The sequence below is a fragment of the Megalobrama amblycephala genome, linkage group LG8 (genome assembly GCF_018812025.1).
Source record: "Megalobrama amblycephala isolate DHTTF-2021 linkage group LG8, ASM1881202v1, whole genome shotgun sequence".
Classification (NCBI taxonomy): domain Eukaryota; kingdom Metazoa; phylum Chordata; class Actinopteri; order Cypriniformes; family Xenocyprididae; genus Megalobrama; species Megalobrama amblycephala.
Genome location: NC_063051.1, coordinates 17,558,547 through 17,580,321, shown reverse-complemented (window position 1 = coordinate 17,580,321; position 21,775 = coordinate 17,558,547). Strand labels below are relative to the sequence as shown.

The 21,775-nt window shown below is 37.5% G+C and overlaps 1 protein-coding gene across 2 annotated transcripts; it reads left to right on the top strand.

The window, feature by feature from the left end:
• The first annotated feature begins 4,031 nt into the window (after positions 1-4,031).
• Positions 4,032-21,756, top strand: tbc1d23 (TBC1 domain family, member 23). Of its 2 annotated transcripts, XM_048199725.1 has the most exons (19): positions 4,032-4,176; positions 7,336-7,450; positions 7,899-8,004; positions 9,231-9,435; positions 10,636-10,759; positions 11,147-11,271; positions 12,210-12,256; positions 12,377-12,480; positions 12,642-12,764; positions 13,369-13,461; positions 13,688-13,858; positions 13,974-14,016; positions 14,132-14,238; positions 14,663-14,799; positions 15,069-15,113; positions 16,453-16,541; positions 17,658-17,793; positions 18,971-19,165; positions 20,357-21,756. In XM_048199725.1, exons 1-19 carry the CDS (start codon positions 4,139-4,141, stop codon positions 20,439-20,441), a joined length of 2,088 nt encoding a protein of 695 aa, XP_048055682.1. In that variant the 5' UTR covers positions 4,032-4,138; the 3' UTR covers positions 20,442-21,756. The 2 variants fall into 2 exon arrangements, with proteins under 2 accessions (XP_048055682.1, XP_048055683.1); XM_048199726.1 differs by lacking the exon at positions 15,069-15,113.
• Positions 21,757-21,775: the final 19 nt, after the last annotated feature.

Here is a 21,775-nt window from a genome sequence, read left to right as displayed (position 1 = left end):
TTTCATGTCTTGCAGTGAGCTCATGAGTTGTATCAGGTGTGATAGATGGAGCAGACATACAAAATGAGCAGGGCTGGTGGTACTGTGTTCGAAATCGCCCCCTATACCCTCATTCACTATTCCCTACATTACTCCACTAATATAGTACACTGGAGAAGTGAATGAAAACTAGTGAGTGAATTTGCATAGTTAGTGCTTGCTGTTTAACATTTTAGCAAACTGGCAGCCCCAGAAGTAAGATGAAAAGATTTATCTTGAACTCTGTCATGGAAACTACTAGAATGCACAAACCGTAATTAAACAATTTAATAATCAATTAAAAATGAATTTATACCTGTATGGATATCAATCTGTAGCCACATTGGATAAGGTATAAATGAATGATTCAGCTGCGAGCGCCATCTTCAGGCGAGACGCGGGAATTCATTCAAGTTCAACTCGCGACTCTCACGAGCGTACATCAGTTGTACACTCGTTATTGCAGTGCATTGTGAGATTGAATGAGTGCACTCAATAACGTCCACTATGGTTTCGGACACCACTACAAATGGCTGCCCCCTCAAATAGTGCCGTATTTAAGGGCATAGGGGGCGATCTCGGACTCAGCCCAGGACAGGTTTGAGAACCACTGACCTAAATGAAATCTCACGATTAGCTGGGATGTGTCACCTCATTTGCTGATTATTCTATTTTCGGTCACGTGACAAATAAATGATGAACTAAAGACCAGAAGATCCAGTCGAGTGGTTATATATTTTGTTTATTCAATAACACGTTACATATGACATTAATCATACAACAAAAGGGATGCATCATGGCAGAAAAATGAGTAATTCAATTCAATTTATTTGCCAGACTCATGTCCAAAAGCCACGCAAGACAGGACAGATAAAAATAAACAAAAACAGCAAACAAACAGTAAAAAAAAAAAGCAAATACAATAATTAAAATACATACAGACATTCCAATGCACTCTCAGTCTGGATGTGTACCTGTAGCAACTCACTAAGGGATTTGAGAGTGCCACCATGATACTGTTAGTAGACTCATCCAGACGTTGCATAAATTTAAACATCAAATTTCTTAAAAGTGCTTTCAGTGTGGTTACTCCTACAGATACAAACATCTGACTAGCACTCCCTCCTCTGGGAACCTTGAGTAAAATTCTCATTGCATCATTGTAGGCAACGTGTAACTTCTGCATGCTAGATTTTTTGTAAGAAGACCACAGATGGGCTGTATAGAGTGGTGTACAGTAAGCTTTAAACAAAGCCACTTTAACTCGAGTAGAACAGTAACTAAATTTACGTGCTATGGTGTTTGCCTGTGCATATAACTTATAACACTGTCTGTATATGTCATCATCATCATTCATATCATCTGCAATACAATGACCAAGGTATTTAATCTTTTTACAGACCTCAAGACAATTATTGGCTAGCGTGAACACAGGAAAATTAAGCAATTTATCCTGTTTCGTTCTGCATATTAAAACAGCACTTTTGCTGGAATTGTATTTTATATCAAATTCCACCCCATAATCAGAGCATATATTAAGAAGCTCCTGCTGCCCAGCACTACTCGGACTAAAAGTAACAAGGTCATCTGCATATAAGATGATTCACCAGCATGCCACCAATCATACAGCCAGTGTTGCATCCATTAAGTCTCCTTGACAGTTCATCCATATATAAATTAAATAAGACAGGGGACAAGATTCCTCCCTGCCTAACACCATTGGACACTCTAAAGGGGGCAGATATGCTACCCCCCATTTGATATGCATCTGCTGGTGGGCATACCAATAGGCAAGAACCCTCACAATATACCCAGGGACTCCCCTTTGTTTTAGCTTAATAAAAAGCTGTTTGTGATTCACTCGATCAAATGCTTTGGAGGCATCAATAAAACACATGAGAATAGTGGAATTTTTAGACTTATACAAATTCACTATTTCCTTGAGAGCATAAATACACATGTCTGTGCCATGGTTTGGCTTAAATCCAAACTGATTATCCAGGGAAGAAATATACCCACTCACTCTATCAAGGAGGATTCTTTCCATTACCTTGGATAAAATACTGGCCAATGCTATAGGTCTATAATTATCCAGGCAGCAAACTTTTCCAGCTTTGTCCTTAATAACTGGGACAAGCAGAATAGATAACATTGAATCTGGAAGTATGCCATGGATCAACAAACCAGTAAAGTTGATTGCTAAGAGGGAAACAAGCCTAAGACTGGCATTTTTCAGATGCTCTGCAGTTATTGAATCCATACCACATGCTTTATTGTTAGGTAATTTCCATATGGCACCAAATACCTCATGTGTCAGAATACTTGATTCATTACTAATAGCAGAGTCCTCCACATGTGGATCATGTTTTAAACAATTAAAGAGGGAACTATAATGCTGTCTCCATATTTCAACATTATCTACTCCTGAGACTCCTTCAACAGTACAAGGAAGGGAAATTTACAGTTATTGAGGGATCTCACCTCCTTCCAAAGTCAGTAATATTGTTGCTCATCATTTTACTGGCCATAGAGTCAGCCCTCATGGCTTGCTCATTTCTAGATATAAAACGAACAGCATACTTATATCTGGCATTGGCAAGCTTTTTGTTCTCAAGCTCAGGGCCCTGCCTAGGTTTCCCAGCCAGGGCCCAAAGCTTGTAAGCTTCCCGAGCTTCAGTGTGATATGGTGCTACATGCTCATTCCATCCTGGTCTAATATTATAGGCCCTGTTTCTCCTGTGTTTTTGAAGAGGTTTACCACCCTCCAACAGAGCAGCCACAACATCATCATACATGACACATAGATTACTCTTGTGCTCCTCAATCTGACAGTTGACATTCTTACACATAATAGCTTCTCTGGGCAGATAAACATTACTTAGATAATGGTCTGTATTAGTATAATAAGCCAAAAGGTCCTCTTCAGAAAGAGTTGACCAGTCTAATTTAGTACTCACATTACCACTGATAGCATTGTCGTTGCTGACTGTAGATGGTAATTCTTCAATGTTAATTGTGAGGGCCAAAGGTATATGATCTATTGTTGTGACCCCATACTTAATACCCATATTCTCTATGGCTGCATGCCCATCAGCTGTACTAAGACAATGGTCAAGCCATGATGTTGAGTGCCAGGCTTCACTTATGTATGTATAACTGTCTGCAGGCAACAGTACTCTACTTGATAGTGAAGTTATTATCTTCACTGAAGCATATCAGATGCTTAGCAAATAATGAGTTACTGTCATTGATATCAGCATTCATATCCCCAACAGCATATACACTGCAGATGCTATTGTCTTGAATAAAAGCATTTATAAAAGCCAGTCTATTTAGATATTCAACCTCATTCTCACTAGACTCATATGGAGTATAAACATTTAAAATGACAAAATTATTACATTTATAAGTATATTGTATACCAATACACCAGTCAACATCAAGCCTGATCGATTTTATCACAGCATCAAGCTTTTTATCCCAGAGCACAGCCACCCCACCTGGGATTCTGCCTCTGACTATAGCCTTGCTAAGATCAGTCGTTGACTCTCCCACTCCAAGAAAGTTTTCATTAAGAGTGTTCAGTTTCTCTAAATCTTGTTTAGCAATAAAAGTCTCTTGCAAACATAAAATGTCACATTCGGCGAGCAAACTGTCCACCACACAACGTCGAGCGTTATCCCCTGCACTCTGTCCCAGGCGCAGGCCACGGCAGTTGTAAGACAGTACGTTACCCGAATTGACATTTTCATGCCGACGGGTCAACACCAGAGTGCCCATTTGCCTCCCTTTCGGACGGCACACGACAAAAACCAACAACACTGGCCTTACGTGGCTCATAATAGTTATTCCAACTCAATTAAAAAGACAGTGGGCTACTTACTTGCACAACAAAATGAAAAAAAGACTCAAATATGTTAGAGGCAGGCAACAAGTGTCCTTCTGTGTCGAAACCGAGCAGGTCTAGAACGTTGTCTTTTATTAATTAAAGCTAAAGTCGCGCGCTTGATTCTGAATATCGCGTTCTACGTCACGTCTAGACTAGTGACTAGTGCATGTGGTCCTAGCGACAGGACGCTGGTATTTACGACACAGTTTGACGTGGACCGTCACCACAGCAATGGCGGATGCTGTAGGGGAAGTGCTTCAAGGCAGCTGGTAAGAAAACACCACTGATCAATTTTACCGCTGGACGATTAACCGGTCCCAGTCTGATATTATCACTTGGAACTTGAAGTCCGTTGAAGAAAGATTATTAATGTCGTAGCTTTTTCACGGCATTCGTTTGAGTGGCAATGAGATAGCGATGCTGTGCTAAGCAGCTAACTTACTCTGGCTAGTCAAAGCACTTAGTGTATTGTTTTGAGACTCCAGCTGTTTCTCAGACCTTCTCAGAAGTTTGACATATGCCTTTTATTCTTATGGTGATCTGTGTAATATGTGTTCTGAGAGATTAAATATGTCATTGTTGTGTTTCATTGGGAGTTGGTTGTGTTAAAACAGATTTGGCTAGGTGTTAGCGTAGCTTTGCACACAATAGAGTTGTGATGATTGTGGTACTCTGATTATATTATCTTAGTTCTTTTACTATGGCTACTTTTCCCCCACTAATATGGTACCCATGATTGTAGTTCACGGTGTTCGGCTGTCTTTAAAAGTGTGAGTTGTGTTGTTTAGCTTTGTAAGACATCTTTCTTAGCTGTGGTGGTTTTCTGGTGTTGGAAAATGGGTGACTTACTTTTTTGTACTTAATATATTTATTATTTTTAATAAAATATATGTTTTGATGAATGTTTTAGTTATGTCTTGTACAAGAGAGTTGAAACAAGTATGAACATTAGAAACTCCTCCCAAGTTAAAAATGCTTGAGGAATGGATGAGTATTACCTTTTGACAGCTCAGCTACACTGACAGCTTATTGATGTCAACACTTTTTCTGCTTTATTGTTTATCTGCACATGTGTAATTGAAATAAGTTCAACAGAATGATTCTGAAAAGAATTTTGAACCTTGATGTAATTCACTGCCATGGTAAACTGTTTTTATATCACCTGTAACTGTAAAACACACAGTCCACCATTATAGTTTTCTAAATTGTTTTGCTTGATCTAGAGATGAACTGTGTAATGACAATTAGTTTGTCAAAATAAAATTAATCCTAGATTTTTAATGATTCCTCTAACTAAAGGAAAATGTTCACACAGAGAAATCACACAGACACATCTCTTCTACTGAGCCTTTGTGTCCTCTTCCTCTTCTGTTAAATATGGACCTTCCTGTTTTCATAGGCAATGACCAGGAAGACAAATGACTCTGTAGGAGAGATAAACGGAGCAAAGTTTGTGCCAGGGTGGTGTATATTTCATCCTGTGATTGCTAAGTCCATTATTAACCACAGATAGAGCCTCACATGTTCTTTAGCTCCTGTTGCACCTAAAAATGTATTGACTCTAAAGCTTCATATCTCATTCTTCAGGCATTCGTCCAAATATCGAGATGTGGCAACTTGCATTTTTTCACCCCAGATTGGAATGCTTGGAATGGCTTGTTGTTAGACAGCTTTCATTCCAAAGAGGTTGTCAGGACTTTAATCAGCTTGATTTCTACTACAGTTACACATTTACAGTGTTTAGTTTCCTTGATATATTTATTTAACTATGTTGTTCCACTGATGTAAATAAATGTGATGTCATTTAGGTTGATAACAGGTTATTTGCAGAAATTGTGAGAGACTTATGATAGTCTTGGAATAATCCGTTAGAATACGTGAGAACTTGAAATTTATACCATCTGTAAAAAAAAAAAAAAAAAAAAAATGAATGTCATTAACTACTATATTGCAGGTACTTATTAATCAATTAAATGTTTTGTATTTTTGTAATTGTGAATTATTGCTCTGAAAAAGAGTTTATTTTGTAATGCATGACTGTTGTTTTTGCAGCAGCTGAGAAGAGGTTGTGTGTGTGAAAGAATTGGAGCATCTGCGGTGTGTTTGCGTGAGTGTGTGATGCACATTGTTTGATTCCAGCACAATTGTTTTCAGCAGTAGTGTGTGAGTGGGGCTTTGTCTGATATTTTCTTTCCCTGGCAGTGTAGCAGATGGTAAAGAGGCCTCAGAGGATTTCTTTCTGTTTTTCCTCAGCTAAAAAAAAGAAAGAAAAAAAAAAAAAAAAGAAAAAGCAATTTATTGCAAGTCGAGTGTGTTTTTTTTTTTTTTCTCTCTCTGTCTCTCTCTTGAAGAACCCTGTACCAGGTTCTTGGCTTGTTCGGCTAGTGTCTTAGAATTTGTAGTAGGTCTGGAAGAATCCCTAGAGGAGAGTTAACTGCAGAAGTGCATGTGCACAGAGACTGAGCATCAAGCTGTGATGAAGCTTTTTCTGACTGAATATTGAATATGGTGGAAACCTCTTTCTGCAGTTAAATTCTGAGTAATGTGTATTCATTGCACAGCCATGTCAGCTAACGTGTATACACACACACCTTATTTGTTGTGGTGATATTAATTTCTGTATAGCTGCTCTCGGCATATTGCTCATAAATGATTCATGTCAGGGACTGTTCACACAGTTTTGATATTTGCCTGTGCTATTTTTTTTAGTTGTTTTTATATATATATATATATATATATATATATATATATATATATATATATATAAATGCATCAGACTGAATAAGCATAAATTCATCAGACACTTAACGCAAATAATTATTTTTCTCCTTAATTCTGGTATTAGAATTAATTAGAATAAGTTGTTGTATTCTTTATACTCGCTTTATATTAAAGCAGTTCACCCAAAAATACAAATTCTGTCATCAAGTACTCACCCTCATGTCATTCTAAGGCCTTTGTTCATCTTCGGAAATGAAAGTAGTTAATCTTGGTAATGAAATCTGAGAAATTTCTGTCCCTCCATTGTAAATTTATTCACACAAAACATCTTCAAATTGTTCATAAAGATTAAGAAGATTGTAAAATAAATCCATTTTGTCAGTAAGATTTTTTTAATGCAATTTAAGGATGCATTTTATTGATCAAAGGTGAGATATTTATGATGGTACAAATTATTTATATGTAAAATAAATAATGATTTTGTGAACTTTCTGAAAAAAAAAAAAGTATCATGATTTACACAAATTAAGCAGCACAACTGTTTTAAACATTGATAATAAATGTTACTTGAGCACCAAATCGATCAGCAGACTTCTTTAAAAAAACGTCTTTTAAAAAATGTTTCATAACCCCAACTTATGAACAGTAGGATCACTGTGAGTGATCAGGTCACAGTGTGACGTGCTTTTACTGTGTGTTTTCTGAAGGAATCAGGATCTGGCTGATGCTCTTGACTTGGCAGAATGTGATCTGGACACTGATCAGGATAGTGTCATCCAGGTCCGAAACCTTCCCCCACCACAGCGGGCCAAGTTATGGATGGTAAGTGTGTACAGACAAAACGGCTTGACTAATCAGTCTGGGTAGCATCATTGACTATCTTCATTATGAAAAAGATTTGGAAAGATTGTACATGATGTGTGTTGATGAGAGAGACAGAAAAAGTGATATGTGTAGTATACATAAGAGAGTATACAAGGCTTTGTTTTAAAGAATATCCTTCAGAGTCAATGGGTCTCAAAGGGCTTTAGAGAGCCTCTGTATCGATCATATGGCCATTAAGGAAACTGTAGCTTGGCTTGGAATCTAGGACCCTTTAAACTTGCTCCTCCGTGGGAGATTAGCTTATATATCTAATGGTGTGTGGAAAGGGCCTTGTTGGACTGTAGGTGTTTTATGTTTACTATACTTTTGTCTTATTTAAAAAAAAAAAATTTTTTTTCTAAGCTTCGGTTTCTGGCTCTTATGTCAAACGTGTATGTGTTGACAGATTGCTTTGAACGTGTCTGGTAAAGGAGACAGTCTGTCCTCATGGGATGGGGCTTTGGACCTTGCAGAACAGACGCTCATTCACAGCCGCAGTCAGCAGATCATTGGTGAATAACCTTTGTACACCTCACCTCATTTTCATTGTGCCTTTTATGTGTGATTATGCACATTAGGACAGGGCGATATGGCCAAAAATCATATCTCATTTTTTTTGGCTAAATTACAATATATGGTTATATATATCTCGTTTTTTCTACTTTTTATTTGGAGAAAAAAAAATCTGTATTTATTTTTAAAAATGTTATTTCACATCATGCCCAATGTTGTTCTACAAACAATATTAAAGGATATATAAACAAATATAGTGAATGTAACCATGTAGGCTATGCTATATATTATTTGCAAAAAAGAGTTAAAATCACATTACATTCTACAATATTGTAACAACATTACAATCTGAAAACAAAAATAATGCTTTTTAAAGCACAAGTTATATTCATTAAAAAAAATAATAATAATTTGCCATAATATGCCATATGTAGAACTGCTTTCAAACGCTCCTGTGTGTATCTGTAAGCGCTCTGTGAAGAGCATTATTGATGTCTATTTACAACATGTTTTTGAAGCGTTGAAGATTGTAGCCAATCACAAACATGTCTGATGAGCGCGTGAACACAGTGGCCAATCAGAGGAATTTATGAATCTGCTCAAAGCGTCATATTTTTTTAAAAATTTCAGTACCGACTTGGTACTGAAGTCGGTACTTTTGACAACACTACTCTTCACTATAACTTACAAGCTCTACCTTAACGAATGCCAAACCCACCACTAAACCTACCCTTAATGGTGCTATAAGCTCCACCCAAACACCGCTGGCCTGGCGCTGATGTCCTCACATATCTGTGACGTATGGCTTTGCAGTTCTGTAATTGGTTATTATTGACCTAATGATACACATTGATACAATGATACACCCCTTGCTGTATTTTTTCTTATTGTTAATTTGTTTCAATCGCTAGGTCACAATGCGGAAGAAAAGATCTATTACTGTTTTTGTTTCATTGTAAAAATTTTTTCATCACAAGCACTATTGAAAACAAGCACTTTTTTTTTTGTTTGTGTATAAAGATTAGTTAGTTAGTTAGTTAGTTAGTTAGTTAGTTCTTGTTCTTTCTGTAAAAATATCAGACATGGCAAGAACAAGGCATCAAGCAATGCAATACTACTTTTACACAAGCTGTAAATTACAGTGTTGTGAAATACAGCCTCATATAAATCAGTAGGATATTTTGTTATGATGCTAATCTTTGACCTGTGTAATCTTTGCATATAGATGAGCTGGGAATACCAGTGGAGGAAGGGCGGGACCTGGTGTCAGATGTGGAGTCAGTGATCACCTTTTACTGCAAGTCCAGAAATGTCACCTTCACTCCAGATCTTAGTTGGCCACACATCCTCAAACCACTCCTGGGTTTACAGCTGTCCCGCAGAGACCTCTACAACTGCTTCTACGCCATCATGAATAAATACATCCCACGGTAGTAGTGTTCATATCTCAAAAAATAAATAAATAAAATACAAATAAATAAATAATGATAAAACTAACTCCCCACAGTTTTGCTTTTCATCTATTTTTTGCCACTCCAAAACTTACCTAATCCATTATTTTATTTGTGCAGTGACAAGTTAATTTGATTAAACAATAATAATAATAATAATAATAAAAGGTTATTATTGCGTATTATGTGTATGATTTAGAACATAGGCGCCGATTTATGTTTCTGCCGGTGGGTGCCCAGTCAACCCCCCCCCCCCCCCCCCCCTTTTTTTTTTTTTTTTTTTTTTTTTTTAAGATATTATAGTTTCATTCTTACAGCTACATTACAATATAAGTATCGAACTACTACTATATTTTAGACAAATTCGCATTTTGTCTTAGTATTCCCCATTGGTCTCGTGGTAGCGTTATCGTTAATACAATCAGAAATTCGCCCGTGCTCTAATTATCAGCGGTTCGAATCCGCCCTCGCATAGTTTTTTTCTCTCATTAAGATCAAAGAAGTTTATTTATGATTGTATATCAATACCAGGGAACTCAAATGAATGTCAACTGGATGTTTCATTTGAATTCGACCCAAAACAAGCACATTCTTTTCATGAGTGTTGTCGTGCTCTCGTTGAAATCTGATGATCAGACAGTAACGTTACCTAAAGGTAGCCTACACTGTTATTTCGTCAGTCAGTCATGAAAGTCAGGTGGTTAAAAGCTTCTGTCAACTTTAAATCCAGGAAAGAAGACCATTTTAGGGACAGGGCAAGGACAGTTTTAAGTTCTGATTCTGCATCTGAGCGAGCGCGAGAGTGATGGAAATCCGAGTTGAGATTTGTGCTCGCTCAACACTGGACGCGCTCTCGACTTTTGCCATTAAAATAACGTCATTGAAACGGCCTTAAATAAACTATATATATAAGGATAGTTTCTGATAGCAATAGCAATCGATTTTTTTTTCTTGTTAAAATCCATGGAGAATATCTCGCAATTTTCCGTGGGTGCTCGACCATTTCCGTGGGTGCTCCAGCCCCCGAGCACCCACGGGATCGGCGCCTATGATGTAGAATGCATATTATGTAGAAAATCATAATCCCTGAAATGATCATGTCTTGTCTAAAAAAAAAAAAAAAAAAAAAGTTGAAATATTGATTAATTGTCTCATTATTTACCTTTTTGCACTTTGCAGAGACTGTTTTGTGAAAGGACGGCCATTTCACCTGTTCAGGCTCCTGTTGCAGTACCATGAGCCTGAACTCTGCTCCTTCCTGGACACAAAAAAGATCACTCCTGATTCCTATGCCATCAGTTGGGTCAGTCTTTCTATCTGATTAGTTTATGAAATATTTGTCTCAGTACAGGAATCCAATCCTGCTTGTTGAGGGCCAACGAGTTTAACTCCTACTTACCCCAACACTACCTCTGGAAGTTTCTAGTAAGAGAACTGGTTCCAGTGTGTTAAATTGAGGTTGAAGCTAAAGTATGCTGGACAGTGGGCCTCCAGGAGCAGGATTGGACACCCCTGGCTTAGTATATCAATTATATGTAACTTATACATAGCAAGTTTGAGAAATTGGTGTGGTTATATTCCTACTAGAATGAATCAAATATCCATTAAACATTTTTACCTTTATGCTAAAGAACTTGACTCTTACATACTTTTTTTTTGTTTAATTTTTTTGCATTCTTGTCTCTTGTAGCTGGGCAGTCTCTTTTCTAGCCACTGTCTCCCTGAGGTCACACAGGCCTTGTGGGATATTTATCTCCAACAGGCTGACCCTTTTCTCATCTTCTTCCTCATGCTCATCATCCTTGTCAATGCCAAGTATGTGACATTTCAGACTGTTCAGTGCACCCAGTTGATTAAAGGGGTCCTATTATGCTCATTTACAGGTTTATAATTTTGTTTATGGCATCTACTAAATATGTTCAAAATGTATGTAATGCTCAAAACCAAAATCATTTAATGTTTTTCTTTTTTTTTCTTTTTTTTTTTTTTTTTACAATGTACATTGTTGCAGCGCCTGTTTGCTTTGATTGGTCAGCCGCCCCAGTCTGTTGTACAGTTGTAAATCTACCACTTATAGCATTTGTCGGAAATTAAAAAAAAAGTAACAGCTCTGGAGGCTTCCTGAGGTGCTGTAAACACTACTGTAACTACGCAAACCACATCAGATTTGCCAAATCAGTTTGAGCCAGAGTCCGATAATAACAGTCAAGAAGAACAGCTGGTCAACCTGTACCACTTTCGCAAACATGACTTGTGCAGGATGTTTCACAGTGGTATTTCAGATGTGATGTTACAACTGTGTTATTTATAACATCTGGCCTGCATCGAACTGCATGGTTCAGAAAGCAGTTGTTAGAAAAATGGTGAGAACACAACAACACAACAAGAAGTTTGTGGTTGTATACTGATGAGGAATAGTGTAACATGGAGTCAACACACTACGTAATGCAACCAGGCCCTTTTTTCGTATGCCTTTGGCAGGAATTATTTAAATGAGGAGTATTGTGACACATACATTCCTGGAAGAAAACTCAAAACTACAATCGAGGGAGTTAAGAAACCGTGCTTACTGATATAGAGAATAACTCTCTTTGGAGTGAACTTTGTGCTTTCTATCTTTGCAGACCCTTTTCATGCTAACACAGTAAAAAAGCATAATAGGACCCCTTTAATGAACTACAATAAGGCAGTTTTACTCATCTGTTTATGAGATCAAGTAAAAAAATGTTTTTTGTGTGTGTTCTGATGTCCAGAGACAGCATCCTTGTACAGGAAGGAGATGGCAAAGAGGAGATAATCAGTAATTTTTTTTTTTTTTTTTTTTTTTCATGCATTATTTAATAAAAAATACATTGCAAAAAACTGTTGCATTGTCCTGTGTGATGAGTGTACAGCTGTAATTTTTTTTTTTTTTTCTCAGAAATGCTGGAGCAGTCACCGTCATTACTCGAGGCAGAGGACATTGAAGACTTGTTCTCTTTAGCACAGTATTACAACAGCAAGACGCCTCTATCTCTTAGAAAGGTAAGCATTATATCTGTGTTCTTTTGGCCAGGTATTGCCAACTTCCTATAGATATGATGCAAATAACAATAGATCAGAAACTGTGGTGTATCACAATAACATAATTTAATAGCATATAGCATAATTTAAAAGTTTAAAGTATTTGCTGTATGTGTGTGCAGGAGAACCATAATCTGTTTGGCAGCAGCCTGGTTGCCCTGAAAGAAGAGGACATGGACCTGAGTCAAGCGCTCTGTCTGCCTGTATCCGTCCCTGAGATCCTGCAAGCCAACCAGCTGCAACCTGTGAGTTCCCACTCCAAGATTACTGTTGAAGACCTCTCCAAATCATCTTTCATGATTATTAATGTTGATAATCAGGGCTCAACATTAAAGAATAGTTCACACAGAAATGAAAAATCATTTACTCATCTAACTCCCTCATATGTTTTCATGAACTTTGACGAGTGAAGATATTTTTAATGTTTTCACACTGTTCAAAAAGTACATAAAGACATTGTAAAATTAATCCATATGAATGAAGCAGTTTAATCCATGTCTTCTGAAGAGACTTAATCATTTTATATGATGAACAGATTTAATTTAGGCTTCTATTCACATATAAACATTGGTCATCGCACATAATACGGTAAACATGCTCGATACGCGAGAACAAACCTTTGTGAGTGTCAAGCATGCATGTTTGAGCTTCTGTTTACCATATTTGACATGCTCTAAAAAATCTCTTCGAACTCACACTGTGACTGTCCTTGAAAAATAGAACTTTTTCTAACATCTTGATTTTTTTTTATTTGCCATCTGTGCATGACAATTACAAACAGAGAATCAGTTTTTAGCATGTGATTTCTTATTTCCAGTGATGTTATTCTTGCGGTTTTGTGCTACTTAGGAGGGTGTGAGGTTTTTTGTAGTCGACTGCCGTCCTGCAGAGCAGTACAATGCTGGTCACCTCTCCACTGCCTTTCACTTGGACTCTGATCTGGTAAGAATTTTTGCAAGCAGAGAAGAATGCTTTTGATTTGAAAACACAATGGTATTTGTACATATTAGACCTAATATGAATTGGTCAAATAGAGATTTGTCCACTTTGTTTCCACAAAAATGCTTGTTTATGTGTAGCTGCATCAAAGAGGAATTACACACAGGCCTGTGCCCTCTTCACCATCAGAATATCAGTGATAATGTAATGATATGGTATTGGTTCACAGATGCTCCATAACCCCTCTGAGTTTGCCCTGTCAGTAAAGTCTCTTCTGGAGGCACAGAAGCAGTCTCTGGAGTCAGGCTCTGTAGCCAGCGGAGAGCATCTGTGCTTCATGGGCAGTGGACGTGAAGAGGAGGACATGTACATGAACATGGTGCTTGCCCACTTTCTACAGGTCAGAACTGTCTCTGCTGATACATATTGAATTGTTGTATAAATTATTATTGAAAGAATTTTACAATTATTAGAAATATAAGTGGTAAATCTAATTAAATATTTTCTTTTTCTAGAAAAATAAAGAGTATGTGAGCATTGCAAAAGGTGGATTTATGGGTAAGTTCTATTTTTTTTATATATAAATATATAATCAGCAGTTATACATGATAACAGCAGCAGTTGTATTGTGCTGATGAGACTATCTGTACCTTTTTGTTTCTTTAATATTCAGCATTGCAGCAGCACCTGGCAGATATTAATGTTGAAGGGCCGGATAATGTTTATGTTCACTGGATTGTGAGCACCTCAGGATCCCACAGTAGCCTCAGCTCAGCTGACGTGAGTTTAGTGTGTGTGAGATGCACTTTACATCATCAGATTGTGCATTAAAGCTGTGTTACTCACTAATGTGTGCATGCAGTCCATAAACTATGCTTTTGTGGCCCATGTCATCATCAAAATTTTCTCAGTCCATTTTTAAATTATTTATGGTACTTCTCTGAAGATTTATCCACCTTAATTTTTTACTTAAGAGCCCAAATGGCCATTTTTATCTTGAATTTCGAGGCTTGCTTCCATTTTGAAAAATAATCTGAATATATGTAGTCTTCCTTTCATTTTTTGGGGGTGGCAATTAGTGCCATCTAGTGGACATGGTATGTAAAGCAAGCCATTAAAGCCTTCAACCTCCATTGTAAGAAGCAAATGCCTCTTTATTCTTGACTTCCAAAGTTAATGCAGCCTGTCTCTTATATTGATACAGGGGGAACTGAACAGCACAGATGGCAAAGGAGTTAAATCACTTGTCAACAAAATGACCTTTGCACTCAAGTCAAAGTCGGTTAATGTGAAGGAGAAGGTGATCAGCTTCATTGAAAACACTTCCACACCGGTCGACAGGTGAGCATCTTCACTGGACAGGCATTCTTTCACATCCTTCTCTGCAGATATGTCCGTCTAATGATTTAAAAAAAAAAAAGGGGGATAATTGATGAGAAGGAAAAAAAGTATAATGATCAGATCTCATTAATTTTTGTTTTGTTGTTAAACCCCTTACTTAAAATAACTTAAATTATATTACATAGAGTCATTTATTTAAAGTGACTGTTTTCCTGAAGTCTTCCTTTTTCAATCATCCTCCCAACCTATGCCCTGTTATTTCACACTAGAATGTCTTTCAATCTACCCTGGCCAGACAAGGGAATACTGGATCGGTAAGACTTCATTACTGTTTGTCTGTGCGCCCTTCAGCGTGCATCCGGTTTTCGCAACATGCCCTCTCAAGGTGGCGCTGTCAGCTTTAGCTCAATTTGTGGGTTTTTAAAACCCAGATTAAACTGCACACCCATGTATGCTCTAACACCATATGCATCTGCATCACTTGCATCTATAGTACAAATATTCTATTCAGTCTATTGAATTTCCTGTTTCCTGCTATCATCAGAGTAGAATAATAATCTAGAGTTTCTGACTTTGTCATCCACTACCAGACATTCACATGCATGTGTAGTAGAATTCACAAATACCACTCAGAATGGTGGAAGCTGTGAACCACAGGTCTTTTTGTCACTTTGTGACAGTGTTGTGACCTTTATCACTGCATTTGCCACTTTGTGCCTTTCCTTGTTTTATGCCAGCAGTTTCTGTCTCGCAGCCTGACATCTGAGTCATCTTTGATGCCCCTAACTTGTGTGGAGGGAGACTGCAGTCCTTCATTGTTTTTTTTTTATACAGATTTGATCATTGCTGTGGAAGGCTGGGGCAATTGTGATTTAATTTTGAAGTTGTTTTACTGTAAAATGTAGTCTGTCTTCACTTTGTAAACTCTGGCCTTCCACACTTTGATTCTCATCTATGTTAAGCCCCTTTCACACAGAGATTCTGGAAAATACATGGATAATGTGTCCCGGGATTGTTTGATTTTGGGTTTATTAACACTGCCAGCGATTTTCTGGAATCTGTTCGTGCGTTCACACTCATCCTGTAAAGATCCCTAAAGACACATGACATGTGTAATGTCTTCGCAGCGTCTTAAGTTTGCATATGATCTGCAATTTCTCTCTCGAGAAACCACGCTTGTGCATTTTTTTTCTGATTCAAACATACATTTGAATACCAAACCACTAAGCTGGTGAACGATATAAGCTTTAGTGTCCTCAGTATGACCTTACGGCATAGGTCCTGCCTTTTGTTCACACATGGCGCGTTCCGGGACTGATCCCAGCAATGTTATTAGGTCCACATCCCGTGATTGATCCCGAAATCAATCCCGGGATATGTTTGCGTTCACACAGAAGACACTCTGGCAATTTTCTGGCAATTTTCTGGGAACAACGTGCTGGGTGAAAGGGGCTTTAAAATGCAAACATGTTAACCTCCCTCTCTTCCAACTAACAGTATTCACCTTTCTAATCCTAGAGGAAACCTCATCTCACGTCCATGCTCTTAGAATGCCTGTATTAGGACAAGAAAGACAATGCTGGTGTGAGGGACAAACCTTTATTCTTCTAGTGGTTCGTATAAGTACCTCTGATGCTATTTCTTTTCCTTCAGGCATGTAAGCAGCAGTGATCGGGTGGGGAAGCCATACAGGGGTGTGAAGCCTGTTTTCAGCATTGGAGATGAGGAAGAGTATGATACAGGTAAATACATAGGTCCACCTAAACCAGGGACATTCAACCTGCTCCAGGCAACTCAACTTGCACTCTCCTGCAGAGTTTAGTTCAAACTCCAATCAATATCTAATTTCTATTAAAGGGATAGTTCACCCAAAAATGAAAATTTGATGTTTATCTGCTTACCCCCAGAGCATCCAAGATGTAGGTGTCTTTGTTTCTTCAGTAGAGCACAAATGATGATTTTTAACGGCAACCGCTGCCGTCTGTCAGTGGTATAATGCAAGTCAGCAGGAACTTGGACTATAAGAGTAAATAAAACACGACAGACAAATCCAAATTAAATCCTGCGGCTCGTGACGACACATTGATGTCTTAAGACACGAAACGATCGGTTTGTGCGAGAAACCGAACAGTATTTATATAATTTTTTACCACCACTATGTCCATCGCGTGCTCTGACAGCAGCAGTGATGTCTCGCGCATATACTTCAATGAGCGCGAGACATCACTGCCGTTGTCAGAGCGCGATCAGACCAAACGAATCGAGTGATGAATGCAGTTGGACATAGTGGTGTATTAGAGGCAAAAAATTATATAAATACTGTTCGGTTTCTTGCCCAAACCGATCGTTTCGTGTCTAAGGATATCAATGTGTCGTCACGAGCTGCAGGGTTTAATTTGGATTTGTCTGTCGTGTTTTATTTATTCTTATAGTCCAAGTTCCCGCTGACTTGCATTATACCACTGACAGACGGCAGCGGTTGGAGTTAAAAATCATCATTTTTGTTCTACTAAAGAAACAAAGACACCTACATCTTGGATGCGCTGGGGGTAAGCAGATAAACATCAAATTTTCATTTTTGGGGGAACTATCCCTTTAAGCAAGGTTTTAAGGATCAAAAAAAAAAAAAAAACCTTTTAAAATTATATTAACAAAATAACCTACCCTATTTCCAAGCCAGTATATAGCCAATAATGTAATTAGAATAAATCTGTTGAGGCCCTCTATAGGGCTATGGACCCCTAGTTGAGAACCACTGTACTAAACCTAATTTATAGATGATTATAAATTCAACATTTGGTATATCTGGGTCCCTGTGTTTTTCCTTATTGGTTTCTTATTTCCTTTCATCCTTTTAGATGAGATTGACAGTTCATCAATATCAGATGATGACAGGAAAGAGATTGTCAATATACAGACTTGGATCAACAAACCAGATGTGAAGCACCATATTCCTTGCAATGAAGTTAAGGAGACTGGACACATGTTCCCAAGGTGAGGCCACATGTCTGAGCACATCAGAACAAGACATGGATTGGAGCTCCAGGGATTCCACTACAGGCGAAATCCTCAAATAAAAGTTGAAGTACCAGAAAAATAGTTCCTCCATTTTAAAAAAAAAAAGAAAAAGAAAAAAAGAAAAGAGGAAAAAAAAGCGATGTTATATTCTCTGGTGGCCAAAGTATTCAGCGGAATAATACTGTTGCATGTGAAAATCTGTGATCTCAGCCCATCAGATACTGAGGCTCTCCAGCCGATGGATGGTTGGTGGGTGCGTATTAGAGCTGAACGATTAATCGTTTAAAGATTGCTATCTCGATTCTAATACCCACGCAATCTTATTTCTAAATGTCAGTGATTCAGCTATGTCTGCCCACCCAAGTTCACCCAAAAATGAAAATTCTGTCATTACTCACCCTCCTGTCGTTCTACACCCGTAAGACCTTCGTTCATCTTCAGGACACAAATTAAGATATTTTTGATGAAATCCGAGAGGTATATGGCTCGTCCATAGACAGCAATATAATCACCACTTTCAAGGTCCAGAAAGGTACTAAAGGCCAGTTGTAGCCTAACGCCGGTTTCACACTGCAAGCGCCAGCGGCGCGTGAGCAGCGCATATTTTTTTCGATGTGCAATGGATGCATTCACACCACCAGCAGGAGCAGCGCGTGAGCAGCAGTGAAGCGGGGGTTTCTGACACTCAATAAAAGTGAAAGCACACTTTTGATGGACAAAATCAATATAATTTCACACAAAGAGTGTTCAAAATGCTCAGAATAAGCAAGTGTGTTTTAACAAGAATTTGAGTATGATAGAAAAGAAAATTAAGAATCAAAAAGATTTACCCATTTTTTTTAATTATTCAGTTTGGGTTAAAGTATGGTGTATTATAAAAAAAACTAAAGTGAACTAGCCAGAAAATATGATATAAACATTCTGGTTATTACATAGACACACATATTTTGCTGACTACTTTCGTCGAGTAATGAAACAAGTCTTAATGAGCAAGTCATTGAATGGCAAAAAATAATAATAATAATGCAAATGAACTGAATTGAGATCTCTTTTAAACAAACAAACAAAAAAAATCATGATTCTCAATCTATCCAGAATCGTGCAGCTCTAGTGTATTATGGTATCGATAATTCCATTGTTTTATTTTTCACAGCCATCTGCTGATCACTGCAACACACATGTACTGTTTGAGAGAGATCGCTGCCCGAAAAGGTTTTGCTTACATCCAATCCAGGCAGGCCCTAAACTCTGTGGTGAAGATCACATCCAAGAAGAAGCATCCAGAACTCATCACTTTTAAGTTTGGCAACAACAATGCTGCAGGAGTGGAGATAGTGGCTGTAGAAAGGTGACTCTGACAACAGGAATTACTTTTATGTATTTTAACTGCTTTCTCTATGGGGGCTTTCGCACCGACTAGTTCTAGGAACTAGCCACCAGTGTGGTTCCGCCAACAGTTCTAGGAACTATGAAAAGATTCCTCCGGTGCGAAAGCCCCTATTATCTCCTGGTCATGGTATACTAGATAGAGGTGTTATTTTAGTGTTATTTAAATACTATTGCAGTTTTTAGTGATATTTTAAATTGGATTTTATTTTTATACTTTCAGTTTTTGATTTTTACAAATTTTGTTAGTACTAAGCTTTTTATCTATTACTACTTGAATTAATTTATTTTTTTTCTATTTAAATTTGTTCATTTTTGTTTTGATTTTTTCCAGTTAGTAATTTTAGTGCTTCAACTTAAAGGCACAATATGTAATATTTTTGGATTCAAATATCCAAAGACCACTAAAACCCAAAAGTCGTGGGTTCGAGTCTTAGTACCGGCAGGAATATTCTTATATAATTGATTTGTGTACTTATATTATCCCAAATTTTTCCACCAATGTTTAAATCCAGAGAAATCAGCTATTTTAACCAGTGTAATGTCCCGTGTCATTGCGTCGCCTGTCAATGATGTCATATCCACAATTTCTGGTTTGAAATACCAAAGACGCTTTAATACAGTGTTTTTTATTAGACAGGTGAGAGACTGTTTGGGTACCTTTATCAACAGAAAACTAATCGTTATTTAGCTCGACGCGGTTAGTCTTATTGTTTGAATCTCGTTTTCTTGATTAACTGCGAGTAACATTTTTGTACCATGCCTCAGAGACAACACTACATTTTCAAGTGGCTAACCGCATAATCAGAAAGAGCTTTATTTTTAGAAACAATACAGCATTTTCTCCACCATACAGTGTTTTAAATTGCTTTTCATCGGCTGTGGAGGTAACGACAATTCACATGATTCCACGCTTATTCACGGTGTCATCAAGCTACGCTTTTGTTATTGCCTTGAATAAGCAACCTCTAGTGGTGAAACTTACATACTGTGCCTTTAAATGTATTTCAGTTAATTGCCAAAGCAAATATTATATTCCAGCTAGATAACTAGTTGTTCAGGCAACTCAACAACTGTTCATTTTTGAAAATGCTCATGTTTTACACATTTAGTTGTGTCTGTGTTCTGATGTTTCTTGTCTTCTCTTCTCAAGGTATTTAATTCCAAACGCAGGTGATGCCACTAAAGTCATCAAACAGCAAATCATGAAAGTTTTAGATGCTATGGAGAGCTCTTAGTGACAGAGACATCACTCTGAGATGTTTCACTCTGGTCATCCAGGAGACAGCCACAGCTCCAACCAAAACAGCCTGAAGGGGGAAGGAGGGAGTAGAGCATTCCCACACTGTTTTTGTTTGTTTTTTTTGGTCATCATCCCCCCCACCTCCTCCCTGGACAACACTGACATGGAGTTCTGTCAAGACTCTTTGGGCACATTGCCATCATGATTGACAGGAGTTCTAAAACTTTGGGCATGGAGATGTCAATATGAGCCTGCATTAGAAATGGTTATTTTGTTCATTTTGCTTTTTGATTTCTATTTCTGTTTTGAGAAACTGACCTAATTAAGCAAGTTAGATTTATTATCTCTCCTCTATCTGTCTCGAGCCTTAATGAGCTATAGCTTTTTATATGAGTCTCAAACAGGTCCTCTGGATGAGAAAACAGTTTTGGAACCTCAATCAAGGAACCTCATTTCTCTTTATCTGCTTTAATGTTTGATGTCACTAATTCTTTTGCTATTTGAAGATATAAACATCATATATTGCTGAATACTCATGTAACTGGGAAAAGTTTGACATATTTATCAGAACAGTGTTTTTACAGCAAACAAATTCACCAGGAGCCTCATCACAGGCATTGAGGTGAATATATACTTTAATTTTCATATTTGGAAAGTATGGTTGCTTGCACAAGAATGTGACACACATATACTTCCATACAACTCTTTGTACTGATTCACTAAAATGCCCAGAAATTGTTAACCTTTTGTTGGATCTCCTGGTTCCATTAAGTTGTCTTGTGATTGTAGCTTTCAAGATTAAAAGGACCGGGTTGATGAGACATTGACTGTAAAATGGGACTTCTAAGTTATAAGTAATGGCCGAGTTTACCAGAGAATGTGTTGAGAAAGTTTAAGATGCCAATAATTGAGTTAAATTAAGTGGACCAGCATATGTATTGATGTCGAAGCACTAAAGAAAAACTGGCTTGTGAATCCAGTGTCCATCAAAAATAAATATATACACAAACAATTTACCAGTATCAAACATAAGGTTTATATGTATCGGTTAACAAAGCTCAAATGAATGTGAGGAAAACTAAAGGTAACCTTAAAATCATTTTTGGAAAGAGTCCTGTCAGTTTCTCACACTATGCAAGTTCTAAAAAATTGAAAGTCTTAAACATAAGATTCTTAAAATGACCTGTACATTACAAAGCTGTTCATCGGACTGTCCCCAATGCTCAACTTTTTAACCTTTTGTTTGTCTGTTAAAACCACAGAATGCGATTGATAAAGTCTGTTTAAATAAATCAAAATGAGGTCCACCATGTCTGACTATTCTATTTG

Bases quoted from the DNA above. Each gene is read 5' to 3' on its own strand.
- tbc1d23 (XM_048199725.1), top strand. From the start codon at position 4,139: ATGGCGGATGCTGTAGGGGAAGTGCTTCAAGGCAGCTG. The intron at 4,177-7,335 runs GTAAGAAAACAC...TGTTTTCTGAAG, and splicing joins GAAGTGCTTCAAGGCAGCTG to GAATCAGGATCTGGCTGATG. The intron at 10,760-11,146 runs GTCAGTCTTTCT...TGTCTCTTGTAG, and splicing joins ATTCCTATGCCATCAGTTGG to CTGGGCAGTCTCTTTTCTAG.